The sequence below is a fragment of the Podarcis gaigeae genome (assembly GCF_964106915.1).
Source record: "Podarcis gaigeae genome assembly, chromosome: 8".
In the NCBI taxonomy this organism is placed as follows: Eukaryota; Metazoa; Chordata; class Lepidosauria; order Squamata; family Lacertidae; genus Podarcis; species Podarcis gaigeae.
Genome location: NC_139684.1, coordinates 65958978 through 65977128, shown reverse-complemented (window position 1 = coordinate 65977128; position 18151 = coordinate 65958978). Strand labels below are relative to the sequence as shown.

The 18151-nt window shown below is 46.0% G+C and overlaps 1 protein-coding gene and 1 long non-coding RNA gene across 3 annotated transcripts in view; one reads left to right on the top strand and one right to left on the bottom strand.

Annotated features, from left to right (window-relative positions):
* The window catches only part of CD164L2 (CD164 molecule like 2), a 38943-nt gene extending 25227 nt beyond the window's left edge, over window positions 1-13716 (bottom strand). Inside the window, exon 1 of one of the 2 annotated variants that reach the window (XM_083751004.1) lies at window positions 13385-13716. In XM_083751004.1, coding sequence (XP_083607130.1) covers window positions 13385-13475 — 91 coding nt within the window. In that variant the 5' untranslated portion in view covers window positions 13476-13716. The remainder of the gene's footprint in view (window positions 1-13384) is intronic. The other variant, XM_083751003.1, reaches the window with a different exon arrangement.
* LOC310849985 overlaps window positions 1-17765 on the top strand; it is a 33505-nt gene extending 15740 nt beyond the window's left edge. Inside the window, exon 3 of the long non-coding RNA XR_014567165.1 lies at window positions 17572-17765. This is a non-coding gene — a long non-coding RNA (uncharacterized lncRNA). The remainder of the gene's footprint in view (window positions 1-17571) is intronic.
* Window positions 17766-18151: the final 386 nt, after the last annotated feature.

Below are 18151 nucleotides of genomic sequence, written 5' to 3'. Positions count from 1 at the left end.
CTCAAAGAGGCTGGGAAGCAGGGCCAGTGAGGGGCATGGCCTGGGACAGTTCCAAGGGCCGGACAGAGTGGTGTGTAGGGCCACCCAAAAGCTGGCAACCTCTATTGCAAAAAAGAAGAAGAAAAGGATTCACACTTCAAAGTGTGGAAACCTCCCATCACTGAAAACTAGATGGGTCTCTAATACAATTTGCAAACTTTTGAAAAGTTATCTGCTTCACACAGGCTATGTCATATAGACCTGCTTTTATTTTATCTATTGCTTTATTACTGCACCAATATCCCAACTTTCCTCCAGGGAGCTGACAGTGCCAGGCATAGTTCTCTTTCCCAGCCCCTTGTATCTTAGTGGGTTGTTTTTGTTTCGATTATGCATTTTGTGTTTTTATATTGTGATTTTACGTTGTAACTGCCCTGAGACCTTTGAGTATAGGGCAGTATACAAATTTTAACAACAACAACCCTCACAAGCTAGGCTAGGCTAAGATAAAGGTAAAGGTACCCCTGCCCGTATGGGCCAGTCATGTCCGACTCTAGGGTTGTGCGCTCATCTCACTTAAGAGGCCGGGAGCCAGCGCTGTCCGAAGACACTTCCGGGTCACGTGGCCAGCGTGACAAAGCTGCTCTGGCGAGCCAGCACCAGTGCAGCACACGGAAACGCCGTTTACCTTCCCGCTATAAAGCAGTACCTATTTATCTACTTGCATTTAGGGGTGCTTTCGAACTGCTAGGTGGGCAGGAGCTGGGACTGAAAGACGGGAGCTCACCCCACTGCGGGGATTTGAACCGCCGACCATACAATCGGCAAGTCCTAGGCACTGAGCTTTTACCCACAGCGCCACCCGCGTCCCAGGCTAAGATAGGGGAAGCCAAAAAAGTGCCCTCCAGATATTGATAGACTCCCAGCTCCCATCAGTCTCCGACAGCATAACCAACAGGGAGAGATGATGGGAACTGTTGTCCAACAACATTTAGAAGACATCATGTTGGCTACCCCAATATGCTGCCTTATACCGAGTGAGACCATTGGTCCATCTAGCTCAGTATTGGCTAAACTGAGTGGTAGAAGCTTTCAGACTGGGGACATTCTCCGCCCCACCTGAGATGCCAGGGGTTCAACCTGGGACTTTCTGCACACACTGCAGATGCTCTACCACTGAGCGGCAGCCCTCATGACTGTCTCAAGATCAATCGGTGAGCTTTTTAGCTAAGAGGGGATTTAAACCCTGATATGCCAAGTGCAACACTCTTAACTGCTAAACCACACTGTCTCTCTTTTTTGACAGCTGTTTCCTTTAAGTTGACCATGATAAGCAGCGGCAGTGAATTATGGGGCAAAGCAGTTATACAGCCAAGAGCAAACTATTTCTATTATGCTTCCATAAAAGGGCCCACTTGTCATATTTAAAACAATTTTCAAAAAGCTTCCAAGCAAGAAACTTTACACACACACACACACACAGCCACAAATGCAGCTTAGCTGCAAGAGGAACTATGATCCCGGCTACGTCAGTGTAACCTTCCCTTCCAAGTGTGGCCAAAAGTGCCTGTAGCCTTTGGTGAAACCCAATATGACTTCGCATCAAGCATGACCGAATCTAATTAAAGCCCACACAACACTTCTCCATTTCAGCTTAGGGCTGGCGCAATCTGCAGGCTCAGGCTTGTAATATCTGCTTCCAAACCCTTGTCGGTCTTCCACTCTGCACCCATTTTTAATTATAATCCTAAATTATATTTTTTGACCACCCTTCAACCCAGGTTCTCATACAAAGAATCCTGCGAAAAGCAACACGTAAACACTGAAATCATTTTTAAGATAACCAACTCATAGTTCAGTTACAGACACTTCATTTATTTAATTTATATCCCTCCTCCTCTCCAAAGAACTCAAGGTGGCATACGTGGTTCTCCCCTTGCTTTCAGAGTTACAGATTTCTTGCTTAACATCTAGCCTCATTGGTCCTAACAATGGTTTCCTTTAGTTAAAACTTGCGACTCCTATACTAGAATAGATGGGGGATGATGGGAAAGAACGAATGGTTAAACTCCCCCACCCACATTCCTTCCATCTACCATGACATACATTAATCCTAAATCCTATTACCATGGAATGCCATCTCTTTATGGCAGCCCCCTCCCTCGCCCCACATCCACTTGCTGACACTCAATTTTTTAAAAATAAAAAACGAGCTAGGAAAAAAAACACATGAGTCACAGCTTATTAATAGCAAATCCGTAGCTTTGTTTTATGAAATCTACCTAGAGAATTCTTTTCCCTCCCCCATCAGAGATTATGCTTCTGCATGCCAATAGAACAAGATTCAAAAGAGGATTTATACTGGCAAGTTTCTCTCCCGGTCATAAAAATATGCTATGATAATTTTACATACGAAAGAAAACAAGGTTTGGAACTAGTTTGGGGAAGGCAATAAAAGAGGTCAGTTTCTGAGGATGCTGAATTTTTGTTAGGGCCCTCCAGTTGTTGTTGGATTCTTATTCCCATTATTCCCAACCACCATGCTGACGGGGGCTGATGGGAGTTGGAGTTTGACAACTAGGGCACAAGTCCTTGTTCTAATCAAACCTCAGGTGCCCGAGGGTTTGGTTTTTTTCGCCATATGTTAAAGAGCGTTTTACCAGGACCAGGGAGACCAGGGCCAAAATCCCCACTTAGCCATGAAGCTCACTGGGTGATTTGGGACCAGCCATTGCCTCTCAGCCTAACAGCTTTTAAAAGGGGGCAAGATAAATTCAGGGACGCAGGTGGCGCTGTGGGTTAAACCACAGAGCCTAGGACTTGCCGATCAGAAGGTCGGTGGTTCGGATCCCCGAGACGGGGTGAGCTCCCGTTGCCCGGTCCCTGCTCCTGCCAACCTAGCAGTTCGAAAGCACGTCAAAGTGCAAGTAGATAAATAGGTACCTCTGGCGGGAAGGTAAACGGCATTTCTGTGCGCTGCTGTGTTTCGCCAGAAGCGGCTTAGTCATGCTGGCCACATGACCTGGAAGCTGTACGCCAGCTCCCTCGGCCAATAAAGCGAGATGAGCGCCGCAACCCCAGAGTCGGCCACAACTGGACCTAATGGTCAGGGGTCCCTTTAAGATAAATTCACTGGAGATTAAGGCCACTGGTCACCACGGCTGTATGAAGTCTCTACCACCTGAGGCTCCATCTCTCTAAATACCAGTTGCCAGGGAACAACACAGCCTTCGTGTGTTCTCCTCTCCAAGACCCTGCTGCCTTTCTTCTCTGTTTGATGAATAGTTTTGTTGATATGTGGAAATTTACACATCAGCCACACAGCAGTTAGTTAAAGGATATTCTGGGCATAGGGTTAAATATGAGAGAGTGTATTGCCTATCCTTGAATGCAACCACATTTTTATTTCTTTATTACATTTATATCCCACCTTTCCTCCAAGGGGCTCATGACGCTGTATGTAGCTCTCTTCCCCCTCCCCATTTAATCCCCACAACAACCCTACAAGGTGAGGCAGAGACTGGACGACTGGCCCAAGGCCACCCAGTGACAGCTTCGTGACCGAGCGGGGATTTGAGCCCAGATGAGCTCTTGCTCTGAGCTGAAAATGTGGCAGTTCTGTGCGAGCAGGAGGGGTCTCAAGAGGTCAAACTGCGCTGCCCCCAACCCTCCAAATATCCTTTTAAAAAATCACACTGGTGAGATGTATCTAAGAAATCTGCCAATCAGCCTGCTCCCACAGGGCTTACTTCCGAGTCGGCACACACAGGACAGGAAAGAATTTGGAACTGGGAGGCAACGGTAAGCAGGTGACACCCACTCACTTGGAGCTGACTTGTCAACAAGCAATGGATAGGTGTCCAAGTCAGCGTGAGTCTTCTCTGCTCATGCGAATATACAAGCTAACCAATTACCTTTCCACGGTGGAAAAGTTCAAAAGCTGACGGGGCCTATTGCCATGGATACGGGATTCTGACTACAGAGCTTTGCCTAGCAGTGAGGGATTGGTACTGTAGCCAATCAGGAAGCGGGACTTTGCTCTCCAGATTTCTGGCAGGTTTCGACAAGTCGAGTTATTTTTATCGTGGCAAAAGGAAAGATGCTCACAAATCAGACGCTTTACTTGACTCCTCTGAATCCTGGCATGCTTTATCGGACAGCAAGAGGCATGGGGGGTGGAGTGTGTGTGTGTGGCGCACCGGCTGTTTCAAAATCTCTCTCAATCTGTTTCAGCCACACTACAGATGGGGCCTCAAACAGTAACCCCCAGAATAAGCAAATCACTGCGAGGGAAAGCGTTAACGAAAGTTATTCCCACTTTCCCATCTGCAGGACCGTGGGCAGTTATGGGCATCCACGAGGCTGCCATTCCGTGCAGGCACTTGGAAGCAAACCCCATTCAAATCAGAGTGAGGTAAAACGGGCATCAGAGAGAGCTGCAGGACTTCTTTGCAAGCATGGGGGAAGGGCCATAGCTCAGTGGAAGAACATCTGCCTTGCATGCAGAAGGTCCCAAGCTCAATCCCTGGCATCTCCAGGTAGGGCTAGGGATGTCCCCTTCCTGAAACTCTGAAGTCACTGCTCAGTAGACAAAACCAAGCTAGACGGACCAATGGTCTCACTTGGTATAAGAGGACAAGGCCCTTGTACATTTGAAAGGTGTGCAGAAGAATTTTGGTTAGGGCAGCTTCTCATCACCTTGCAGGGCAAACTGCCCGCACGCTGAAATTTCCTCTTCTTGCACAGCTGGTAAAAAAGAGAAAACCATGCAAGAAGCCCAGCACCTTCCTTGGTCACCTGGTCTTTGCACCTCTTGCAAAACTTTCAGCAAACACCACCATTCATCTATAGAGTTGGATGACACCCTGTGCTATTCACAGATTGCCTCCAAGCCATTTTCAGAAAGAGCAAAGACCAAAGGAATGCAAGTCTACAGAATGTGCCTTTTGGCTCCAAGTAAGGTGAGTTGCACCTTCCAATTTCACTCTCAAGGTAGCCAAGGTAGTGCCCTCCATCCGTTGTTGGGAACGACAACTCCTATCAGCCACCTCCACCCCCACAATGTGGCTAATAACAAGAAATGATGGGAGTTTTATTTATTTGGAATGCACCATGTTGACTGCCCCGGATCCTTGCTGTGCACTGCCCTGAGATCTGCAGACGAAAGGTAGTATACAAATTTAATAAATAATAGTAATAATAATGATGCTGAGACACCTCCAAGATATTCAGGGGTGCCCACTGGGACAGGTAAGCCAGAAGGCACAGAGAACAGCAGCAGGTGGCACCAAAGCCATTGAGAAGTATTTCCCACACCCTCCTCCCTCCTGAGTTTACAAGGCCAACACAGAGTGCCACCCCCATGGAATGGTTGTAAGGAAGAAGGCAGGCAGAGAGGCTGGTTGAAGGGAGAATATGTCGATGGGGCAGTGTCTCATTGACCCTAATGGACTAGCCTCCATTGAAGAGACATTGACTTGCATCCTACCATCAATGAAAACTCACATCATCACGGCTCTGTTGGGACAACTGGAATTATCCCACAATTGTTTCCTCCCACTACCAGAAACTCAAAGAGGCATATCACTAACTGTGGGCATTGAAACAGCTCTTATGGGGGCAGGCAGGTCAGCGTTGGCTCCAGTCTTTCAGACATGATGCCTTCAAGGGGGCTACCTCTTCCTCTTTGCTGCTACTGCTGCTGCTGCTACCCACACCCTTGCTCTCCTCTCCCTCTCTGCTTCCAAAGGAGAGGGCGAGGCAACAGAACCTGGTACTCCTTTCCTTTGTCCCTGCTGCCACTCCCTCAATTGGAGAGGGAAAGAGGTAGCACACACCTTGAGAATCAGAAAGGTTTCAGAAAGAGACAGAGTTAAACGTGGTTAAAAAAGTAAGATACCTAGGGGTAAACATAACAGCTAAGAATCTGAGTCTATTTAAGGATAACTATGAAAAGTGTTGGTCAGAAATTAAAAGGGATTTAGAAGGTTGGTCAAGATTGAAACTTTCCTTGTCGGGCCGAATTGCTGCTATAAAGATGAATGTATTGCCAAAAATGCTATTTTTGTTCCAGACTTTACAGATTGTGGACAAAATGGAGTGTTTTGGGAGGTGGCAAAGAGATATTTCCAAATTTGTCTGGCAGGGCAAAAAGCCCAGAATTAAGTTCAAGATATTAACTGATGCTAAAGAAAGAGGGGGCTTTGCCCTGCCAGACTTAAAGTTGTATTATGAATCAGCAGCTTTCTGCTGGTTGAAAGATTGGCTGCTTCTTGAAAACACTGATGTTTTGGATCTGGAAGGTTTTAACAATGCTTATGGATGGCATGCATATTTGTGGTATGACAAGGTTAAAAGTCACAAGGCTTTCAAGAACCATATTGTCAGGAAAGCAGTGTTTAATGTCTGGACAAAATATAAAGACTTATTGGAAAACAAGACCCCAAGGTGGTTATCACCAATGGAAGCTAAGGCCCGGAAAAGACTCAATATGGAGGCCAAATGGCCGAAATATTGGGAAATATTAGAAAAAGATGGAGATAATTGGAGGCTGCAGAGTTTGGAGAAACTAAAAGATAAAGTGCGAGATTGGTTACATTATGCTCAGATTAAAGAGGTTTTTAAGTTGGATAAAAAGATAGGATTCCAGGTGGAAAAATCAAAGTTGGAAACGGAATTGCTAGAACCTAAGACTAAGGTACTTTCAAGAATGTATAACTTGCTGTTAAAATGGAATACACAAGATGAAACGGTTAAATCGGCTATGATAAAATGGGCACAGGACATTGGGTACAATATCATGTTTGCTGACTGGGAAAGGTTATGGACCACCGGTTTGAAATTTACGGCATGTAATGCCTTGAAAGAAAATATTATGAAAATGATATATAGGTGGTACATGACTCCAGTCAAGCTTGCAAAAATATACCATTTGTTTGACAATAAATGTTGGAAATGTAAAGAAGCTGAAGGAACGTTCTTTCACCTCTGGTGGACCTGCCCTAGAGTTAAGGCTTTCTGGGAAATGATATATAATGAGTTGAAAAAGGTATTTAAGTATACCTTCCTTAAGAAACCAGAGGCCTTTCTTTTAGGCATCGTTGGCCAGAGGGTGTTAAAGAAGGACCGAACATTTTTTATGTATGCAACAACAGCAGCAAGGATACTTGTCGCCAAACACTGGAAAACCCAAGATTTGCCCACACTGGAAGAATGGCAGATGCAACTGATAGACTATATGGAACTAGCAGAAATGACTGGCAGAATCCGAGACCTGGGAGAAGAGGCTGTGGAGGAGGACTGGAAGAAATTTAAGGACTATTTACAAAAATATTGTAAATTGTATGAATGTTAAGAAAGATGTAAGATTATAAATAATATGGCACCATTAAGTTAGTTGAAAGGAATATGAAGATAAGTGAAAATACAAGAAAAGATAAATTTTGGATAAATATTATGCTAAAATTAAGCTTTTAAGGTTTGGGTAAAAATATCTAAAATTAGGGACACAATATTGGAAAATTATAAAATAAGAATTGAAACAAGGTGATAAATTGCTGGGTAAAGTTTGATAAACTTGGAACGAGAGATGTGAGGAAGTCCAAAGAAGCGAAGAAAATATGGCTATTGTAAAGTTATATGTTATTTTGTCTGGTTTTTTTCTATTGTATTAAGAAAATCTTTAATAAATATCTTTTTTTAAAAAAAGAGGTAGCACAGAGAGGATGTTGCACTCCCAACTCACACCAGCATATAGCCAAGGGTCAGGTAGGTGAGAGATGGAGTCCCAACAACATTTGGATGGATGGTCAAGCATGCTCCATCCCTGCAAGGAGTTCACTTGCAGAATTGCCTTACCCCATGTATGCCGACCGTGATCTGTGAAACTGCTATTCTTACAGGTGCCATACTCCTTCTGCACTTGTGAGAAGTTGATTTTTTAGCATGGCATCACCGACACATTGGGACTCCCTGCCTATTGACATCAGGCAGGTACCTTTGCTGGCCTCTTTTCAGCACTTGCTTGTGTTTGTTTAGGCAAGCCTATCCAGATATCTAGGGTGGTGACATGTGTTTTAATCTATTTTTGCTTGATTCAAATCGGTTTTGGAATGTCCTTAAATACATGTTTTGATCATCTTGATGTTTTTAATTTATTTTTCCAAACCGCTTGGAGGTTTTATTACAGTCAGGCAGTGTGTAAATGTTGCAAAGTAAATAAAATTTATTAAGGAGAACACAGTTAGGGGGCTCTGGGAGTTAGCAGTGGGTGGTCTGCAAGGAAGGAGCATGGGAGATGCTCAATGAAGTTGATCCCTGATGCTGATTGACCATACATGCATGCTTGCAGCTGAAAGTTAAAATAGCCCTGTGCTGTGCTAGTCTCTCCTATGCAGCTGCTTACAAAACCAAGGAGGGAGAAGGAGACTTGCGAGTCGGCAGTGAGACAAGGGTCTCAGCAGTGTCACAGATCTCCACTCAATTAAATGCCAGTTCACAGCAGAGCCTTGCTTTCTGCATGGAACATTCAGATACCCTGAGCGAACAAGTGACTAGATGCATTATTAAGGGAGAACCAGTTCTGGCAGTTTTAATACCTGCATAGAAGGGGGACATCCAGGGAGTGCAATTTTTCACCTGAGTTGCGCTTGGGTCATTAGCAACCTGCACTTGCCACAATCTCCTGCAGTTCCCCGCAGGAGCTGGGCTCTTGCCTTAGACCCGACTACATTAGTTCAGGCACTGACAACCTCAAGGCTGAATTACCACAATGTGTTGTTCTGTGTGGGGCTGCCCTCGGATCTGGTCTGGAGATGGGAAGAGACTACAGCCAATGTATGACACCTGTGCTAAAAGACCTGCACTGGCTTCCCGTCTTCTACTGAGCAAGGTTCAAGGTTCTTGAAGAAGTGCAAGCCCTGAACAGCTTAGGCTCAGGATACCTTTAGGACTGTCTTGCCCAGTATGTCCCAGGCCAATCACCAATATCATCTGGGGCAGCACTATTAGTGGCTCCCAATGGTGCAGAAGCACGACTCATGTCAACATGAGCCTTCAGGACAGTGGGCCCAAATCTCTGGATCACCGTCCCAGTAGAAACCAGGCAGGCACTGCCCTGGCGAAGTTTCAGATGCCAAAATGGTTTTATTTCAGGAGTGCAGCTCTGATGTTCTCCCCTCCTACAGATGTTTCAGTCTATGCTTTATATTTTGTATGTTGTATTTGGTCTTCTTTGTGAGTCATTTTAAGGCACCTGTGAAAAGCAGGTTGCACATTTTAAAAACAAACTGTAACAGTTTGCTGCTTTCTAACCAAGTCAAGCACAGAGGAATGACACATATGTAAGGAAGTAAAGTTGAATAGCAAAAGATCCAGGAGAGACCACCCCTTTTGCTGTAGTTGTTAAATGACTTATGCTTACCCTAGCTGCTGAACAGAGACACCCCACTTCTATACAGGTGTTAAAAGTGCCAGACAGGTGTGCCATGCAGTATAGTGAGAAAAGGACTGAACTAGGAAACTTGCACCCCAATCTATCCATGCTTACTAAAGTCAGCCTGACAACTGAATGGAACTCACTGGGGAAAAAGAACACACGGAATTGTAGACTTGGGTTTCCCTGGGTGACCTGGGACAAACCATTTTCTATGGGTCCCGTCTGCAAAACGGGAACAGCAGCACCTTCCTTGAAGGGGCCCTGAAAAGATGGGTGAAAAGGATTGTACAGATCTTAGCACGTTAAAAAGAGCTTTTTGGGGAAAATTAGGGCAAAGGCCTTGTCAACTCAAACATCAAGGCATTCCAAAAGGAATATACAGTAGTTTGCTGCCTTATACGGAGTCATCAGACCAGTTGTTCATTTAGTACAGTCCTGTCTACACGTGAATGGCAATGGCTCCCCAGGTTTACAGGGAGGGAGATGGCAGGGATTAAATCTGGGACCTTCTGCATGCAAAGCAGATGCTCTACCACTGAGACGAGGCCCACCCCTTGAAGAATCAGGGAGCCTTTTGTTTTTATGGGGTAATTTTCTCGGGATGAGCCCAAGGGATCTTGGGAGGGGGGGCATTTTTAAAGCACTTGTACAACACTTGTCGTCCTTTGCTTTAAAGCCTTTTCTGCTTCTTTGAGAGGTCACTTATTTACCGTCTCTCCTTTCCCGTCCCAACCCCAAGGACTCAGATTACACTTACAATGCATCCAACTGGCACTGGCACCCTAACAACAACTTCGCAACATTAATTAGGCAACAGCAACTTGGCAAAGGCTTGGTGCCAAGGTTACATCTAGGGCTCAGTGGTACAGATCCATAGTGAGAGAGGACACATAGATAAAGTGTTGATTCACTTCCTCAGCCAACAGGCATCCTGGAAAACCTTAAGTGACAGGTTTGCAGAGCACATGTCAACCAGAGAGGTCACTGAATCTTAGGTTGTTCATACAAACAAAGGAACATAGGAGGTTGCCATATAACCAGCCAAACCATTGGCATAGCCAACTTAGTATTGCCTACACTGACTGGAAGCACCTCTCCAGGGTTTCAGATGGGGGACATTCTAAGCCCTAACTGGGGATGCTAAGGATTGAACTTGGGACCTTCTGCATGCAAAGCAGACTGAAAAACCACCCAGAGTAGGAGAAAAGCAACTGTGGGAGCCCTTTTTTCTTAGGTTACAACATTACTAAACAGCACTAAATGCCCTAGATTGAACACTGAGAGGGATGAGAGCTAAATAATGCTAACATGCATCTTCTGTGGAGGAAACTCTGAAGAGGGCCTACTTAGTGGTGGCTCCCCAGTTGTGTAACATACTCTGCAAGGAAGTTGGCCTATAACATACCTTGTGGTCTATTTTATCAACAGGGAAAGTTATTTCTATTTCTCAGAGCTTTCTAGATTCAGTCTGCTGCATAAAGATTAACAGAAACAGTACTGGATAGGTTTCCCTGGGTAGAACATTCCACAGGCAGGGGCCACCACTGAAAAGACCACCTTGTACACCTCCCTCAGGTGCAGCACCCAGAGAAACGCCTCCGATGAAAACATTAATTTCTTTCCATTAGTCTGCTTTTGGAAGCAGTTCAAACACTCACAGCTGCACTGTCCTACACAAAGGTAAGAGCAGGCTGTTTCATTCAAATGTGTTCCACTTATTACCAGGTTAAGTGAGTATAGATGCAAATCAGACATTCATATGTACAAATGAATGCCTGACATTCCCCATAACCCTTTCCCTCCAAAGAGGAACATGGCTGGATGGCAGATCTTTGCTGAATTAGGAACACAGGAAATTCTCTTATTACTGATTCCTTCTTATTACCTTGTTCAGGACCTACTATGCTGGCTGGCAGTGTGCGGCTTCTCCAGGGATTCAGGCAGGGGGGTGGCATTCCCAGCCCAGATGCTGGGGATTGAACATGGCACCTTCTACAGCCACTCCCTTAAATTACACATCCATTTGACCAGTGGCTGGGCTCACATACAGTTTTCTGTGTGGCAGCATGCCTTCACAGAGTGTCCAAGTGCAAAGGTGGATAGGGCTTCTGAACTTTTAATAAGCAGAAGATGACATTTCTGCAAGTGCAACTGTATGACAAAGCTCAGATTTCCTCTTCTACACAACTACTAAAGGAGCAGAAGGCCTGTCCTGTTTTTCATCCGGACAGCCTACTACTTCCCAAGGCTCAGGCCCACTCAGCATCCCAGGCAGCATCCCAGCCTGCACCTGAATTAGCACTGGGGTGACCAGCAGAAGAATGTGCAAATTTAAGAAGCCCTGCATCAACATAAGAAGAGTCGGTTGGATCAGGCCATTGGCCCACATGGCTCAGCGGCTAACCAGGAGCTTATGGGAAGCCCACAAACAAAACCTGAGCACAGGCGAAATCTCTGCCCCACTCAGTGGTTTCTAGCAACATCCTGAACCATGGAGGCAGAACATAGCAAATACGTGTAGTAGCCATGGATAGCCGTATCCCCCGTTTATTTGTATAATCCTCTTTTAAAGCCATCTAAGTTGGTGGCCATAATTGCCTCCTGTGGGAACAAACTCCACAGTTTAACTATTCACTTTGTGTAGCATTTTCTTTTATCTGTCCTGTATCTTCCAACATTCAGCTTCACTGGATGTCTACGAATTCACAAGTTATAAAGGGACGGAGCTTTTTCCCTACCTACCTTCTCCACGCCATGTCTAATTTTATACATTCCTATTATGTTGCCTCTTACTTGCTTTTTCTCAAAACGGAAAAGCATGCAAACACTGCAACCTTTCTTCATAGGGGAGTTGCTTGAGCATTTTGGTTGCCCTTCCCTAAACATTTCCCAACTCTACAAGATCATTTTTGAGGCGAGAAGTGGCAAGAATTGTACCCAGCATTTGCATTACGATATCAGCTTATTAATTTCCAATTCTTTCAGGAATGATCTCTAGCGTGGAATTTGCCTGTTTCCACACCTGCCACATAGCAGGCCTATATTTTCATTCCAATGTGACAGAAAGGGTTATCTATTCTATGAATTATCCAGGTCTGTGGTGAGCAATTCCTGTGTGCCAAGCTTCTCTTAAATCAAATGCTAAACATCCATTTGCACACTGGCTATACATTTGGCCTATATCAAGCATCAAACTTTGAGAAGAGAAAGCTGGTTTCAAACCTAGAGTGGCTCCACTCATTGCGCTTGGGTCCCTCTCTCTCTCAGAGACACACATATACAGCAGTCGAACCCACCTCAAAGGATTGTTGTGAGGATTAATGGGGACAACGGCAGGAATGTTGCTCTGAATTCCTCCGAAGTTCAAGAATAAAACCAAAATGATGGCCTATATGCACAGCATGAACGCCAACATGAGAGTGACTTCTTCTAAAAGCAGAGATGAAAAACTTGTGGCCCTCAAGCTGTTGCTGGACTCTTAAGTCCCACCATCCCGGCCGTACTGGGGCTGCTGGGAGTTGGAGTCCAACGAACACGCGTGCAACGGCAATTCAGAAGAGCAGGCGCTGCTCTCTGGTTAAGAAATGAACCAAGGAGAGAACTTCCAAGTTCTTTCCCGGAGAGGCTCCTCGTGGATCAAAGTACAGTAACGCCTTATTACCCACTAAAGAGCCGCAAGTAACGTCGAGTCTCTCGCGGAGCGATGGTCGGGTCGATCCAACCCTGTCCCAGGAAGCAAACTCGCCCGCCTACCGCTAGGTCCTGAGTGGCTCGGAGGAACCGGCCGTTGGCCCACGATCCAGCCCACCTCGGGGAAAGCGAGAGCTCCAAAACTTCCCGCGCGCACGCCGCCCCCCTTCCGAGAGCGAGAGAGACCCCTCCCCCAGTGGAGGGGGCTGGGGTGGAATGGAATGGGGCTTAGGAAGGGCGGGGGGGGGGACAGACAAACCCACGCCGGATCTCACCCACCTGCCTGGCTGGGGACCCCGCCGTGCGCGCAAATCAGGGCGCAGAGGAGCGCCGCCCGCAGGTGCCAGGCACGGGCCGCAGCAGGAGGCATGTCTGGGTCCTCTCCGGAGCAAGCAGCAGCGCCAGCAGCGAGCGCCCAGCTCAGAGTGGCGCTTGTTTTTCACTTTGGGAACAATGATCGCCTGTAAAGTGATCGGGGCTCCCGGGGACGCAGCCGAGCAGCAGCAGCAAGAGGAGGAGTCGGCGAGCAGAGGCGCCCACGGGCGGGGACCGAGGGAGGAATTCAAGGGGGTGGGGCAGGCAGGTGCGCCGGCGGGGCTCTAGCAGCTCCGCCCCCGCCGGAGAGGGGCGGGTCTTCGCCGCCCTCGCACGCCGCGGCGCGCGTCCGTTTCTTATGCTGAGGAGCCGCCGTGCGTAAACGGAACCCAAAGAGCCTTCGCCAAAACGAAGAGCTTCGCCCGCTTAATTTGAGCTGCTGCAGTTAAGAAGCAGGCTCCATCCTGGAAGTTTTATACGGTAATGGTGAATAAAAAGGTGTCCATGCGCGCGTGCAGTGTGTTTTTCTCCACCACCCACTCTGCACATGATCCCAGGCCTGCCCTGGAGGTTTTGCTACCTGCAGTGATTAGGGGAAATGTCATTATTTTTTTTGTCCTGCCTTTTAAACCCAAAGAGTGCTACAGAAAAGCATTTGTGAGATGCACACATCGATGCAAAGGTGATAAAAGCAACAATGTAAATAAAATACGAATTACGAAAGTTAAAATTATAAAAATCAGAAAGGATCCAGTTGCTGGCTTCGGAAGTAATTTTGGCATGTAAGTGGTATATATTAATTAATTAACAACCCTATGGGTTTTGCATCACCCATCTTCATATTACTATTATTATATTTAAAAAGGTAAAGGGACCCCGTGACCATTAGGACTAGTCGTGGCCGACTCTGAGGTTGCGGCTCTCATCTCACTTTATTGGCCGAGGGAGCTGGTGTACAGCTTCCAGGTCATGTGGCCAGCATGACTAAGCTGCTTCTGGTGAACCAGAGCACGGAAACACTGTACCTTCCCGCCGGAGCGGTACCTATTTATCTCCTTGCACTTTGACATGCTTTCGAACTGCTAGGTTGGCAGGAAAAGGGACCGAGCAACGGGAGCTCACCCCGTCACGGGGATTCAAACCGCCGACCTTCGCATTGGCAAGTCCTAGGCTCTGTGGTTTAACCCACAGCGCCACCCTTATTATTATATTTCTATACTGCTTAATGCCAAAATAGGCTTCTATGCAGTTCACAAAGCATAAGAATAAATTGCACAATACTGAAATATAAAAATCCATACTGGGAGATATGCAGTATAGCAGTATCATAAAACACTGAAATATAGAGACCCATAATTAAAGTATGAACTAAAGCAATCCAACTGAAACAACACAGCAATTAAAACAAGACACTGAGTGATCAGGGGAATGACTGTGTCAATAGAGATGCCTTCAAAAGCCAATACAGATGAGGCTATAATACTGGTGCCACAACTGTAAAAAAATATACATGTTTTTAAAAAGAACCTCCATGTCACCATAAGCATCAGGTCAGGCCTCCAGAAACAACTGTGTCTTGATCCAGCACATAACACAGCTGCATTCCTGTGGGGAGCGGATTCCACACTTGGGGTGCAGCAACTTAAAAGGCCCTGCTGCATGTAGTCACACCATGGACTGTAGCTGTAGGTGGAACTATGAGCAGGGTCTGCTCCACAGATCTTACAGCATGGGTCACCCAGAAGGAAGGGATGCAATCCTTCAAGTACTTGGGGCCAAAGCAGTATAGAGCATGGGTAGGCAAACTAAGGCCTGGGGGCTGGATCCGGCCCAATCGCCTTCTAAATCCGGCCCACGGACCGTCTAGGAATTAGTGTGTTTTTACATGAGTAGAATGTGTGCGTTTATTTAAAATGTATCTCAGGGTTATTTGTGGGGCATAGGAATTTGTTCATTTTTTACCCCAAAATACAGTCAACCCACAAGGTCTGAGGGACAGTGGACCAGCCCCCTGCTGAAAAAGTTTGCTGACGCCTGGTATAGAGCTTTATAGATCAAAGCCAGCACTTTAAATCAGCCTGTGTAGCAAACAGGCAGCCACTGCAGATCTTTAAGGACAGCTGTCACATTATCTTCCACCACACCTGAGGACAGCAGGCCAGTTAAAGGTAGGGGTGGGAAACCTTTTTCAGCCGGAGGGCCACACTCCCACCTGAACAACCTTCCAGGGGCCACATGCCAGTTGTGGGCGGGGCCAGAAGCACAAGCAGACTGAAAAGCTACCTTTTTGTGCCATAGGCTAGTTTCTACACCCTTCTGCCTGCACTTCTCTGTCCTCCATCTGGACAAGTAAGAGGCACTATCAGAGTTCAAGGACCCTTTTCAGCTAGGGAAAAATGCTTGGTATGGGAACCTGTGTCAGATAGCTTTTGAAAGAGATAGTCTCCCATCCAAGTACTAACCAGGCCTGACCCTGCTTAACTTCCAAGATCGGATGGGATTGGGTGCATTCAGGGTGGTGTGGCTGTAGGCTTGAAAGGGATAGTCAAATTTTCCATTGATGCCCATTGTCCCCTGTCAAGACTCAGGGCACAAAGAGCCTAGGGATTTGATCCATTCAACTTACTCAGTTTTATTTAGGAGAATGTCATTCATTGTGTGCAATCACAATAAGTAAGCACATACAACTGCCTGAAGAAATAAACTCTCTCTTCTAATCATGCATGCTGGCCTATAAGCCTTTCCTGGCAACTTTAACGCACATACCTGCAAAGTGAATGCATAAAATAGCACCAGACAAATGGTTAAATTGGGAAAACCTGTAAGAATGCAAGTTGAGAATAACATTAGCTAAAATCGCCCCCTAGTGGATTACTAGGACAAAGTCAGCAGGCAAGTTAGTACATACAGTACTGGCCTACCTTACAGAGTTCTTGTCGGGTGTGAGAAGTGCTTTGAGCAATTAGCAAAAGAGCCGCAGACAAAGTTTTAGCCCAGATCCAACTCACAGGCAAGTAGTCATGCACACCCAATCAGCCTACCCCAATGTGGTAGTTCAAAACAGCCGTAGAGCAAAGGCTGGAGGAGGCACTAACAGGAATGCTGGAGAACGGCCACTGAAGTAGATAGATAAGTTTCCTTCTGCATGACCATGACAGGCACACACTGAATTTCTGAATGGTCCCTGGGATGCATGAAAGCCGGAGCTGGTGGAATAAACCCTGTTCTTTGAAACTATTCTATTCAGTTGCAGAAAATTCCATGCTATGAAGATTGCTCATAGATGGTTCCTCACACCTGTGCAAATAGCACATATTCAAAACTCAAGGAGTAAGTAATTTCGGAGGCACTGTGGAGCCATAGGGACTTATTGGCACATATGGTGGAGCAGCCTGTGGGCACATACTTTCTGGACTCCAGTTATGGGGGCGGGAATTAGCAACAGTATTGGAAACTTAGTCCAGCCAGATCCAACTCTGTGCCTCGTCTCTTTGTTTACTTGCCCAGAGAGCTGCTTTGCAAAATTCATTTAAGTACAAATTTCAAAGCACGGCTGTGTTTTGGTTGTCATATTGTTTTGGAAAGTGCAGATGAGATAGGTTTGCCATTTAAATGACTAAATACCCCCCACACCTAGTATTCTCCTGTTGAATTGTCTCAGCCTGCCTTTGGTTGGCCTGCTATATCCAAAACATTTTGCAGGGGAGCCATAAATCACTCAAGAGACTGTTACTATGGCAACACGACTTCCAGAATTGGGGAAGCACTTTTGAAAATCCAGGCCAAAATAATGCTTGGGAGGCGTGTGTGTACAAGTGTTGAGTTTTCTGGAGATTTTTATTTGTCTCATAGTTCTAGGTTAAGGGGAGCAGGGTTTTAACTCTCCTCTTAAAATATTATTTCAACACATAAAGAAATAAATAACAGCTGTGTTGTTTTCCAGTTATCTCCAGAAGTGTGTGATCAGGTGAGCTTAGGTTACCTCAGCGGTGGGAAACGTTTCCTCAGGCCTTCTGGGTAACCTCCCAAGGGGCCCGTGGCAGTGGTGGGCGGGGCCAGAAGCAAAAGTGGGCGGAGAGATGGACATCAATTCTACATATGCACAGTAGCCTAGTTTCTACCACACACCCCTCTCTCTTTCCTTTATCCAGGCAAGGAAGAGGCATTATCAGAATTCAAGGACCAGTTAAGCAAACACACCAAGAAGAGCAGATGATAGGTATGGCTTGGAAGAGGGGCCTGCAGAGACCTCCGACGACCATATAAGCTGGGAAGGACCATGGTTCAGTGTCCTGCATACAGAAAGTCAGTGGTTTGACCCCCAGTAACCTCCTTATCGGGGAAGAAAGAGAGAGAAGGAAAATCAATTTTTAAAAATTAAAAAATGCAAGACCAGGTCTCTCCATAGTTTTCAGTTTAGTAATAAGTTGTGACAAGTCTGTTTCTGAAATTCTGGACTTGAAAGAGAAGTTGCTGAATTACAACTTATTACTAAACTGAAAACTATGGAGAGACCTGGTCTGAATAGAGATATTGGATTCTTGTCTCATTACATATGCTAAAGCTGTTTTTGGTTATCTGCATACTATCCATTGCTCCCCCCCAGACTAATTGCAGTCGTTAACAGTCGTCAACAGATTTCCTACTACCCTTCTGAGTAATACCCCTCCCCACCCTTCCACTTCATATAAGGGTCTGGTGACTTCTGTTTCAGTGTATCTGAAGAAGTGT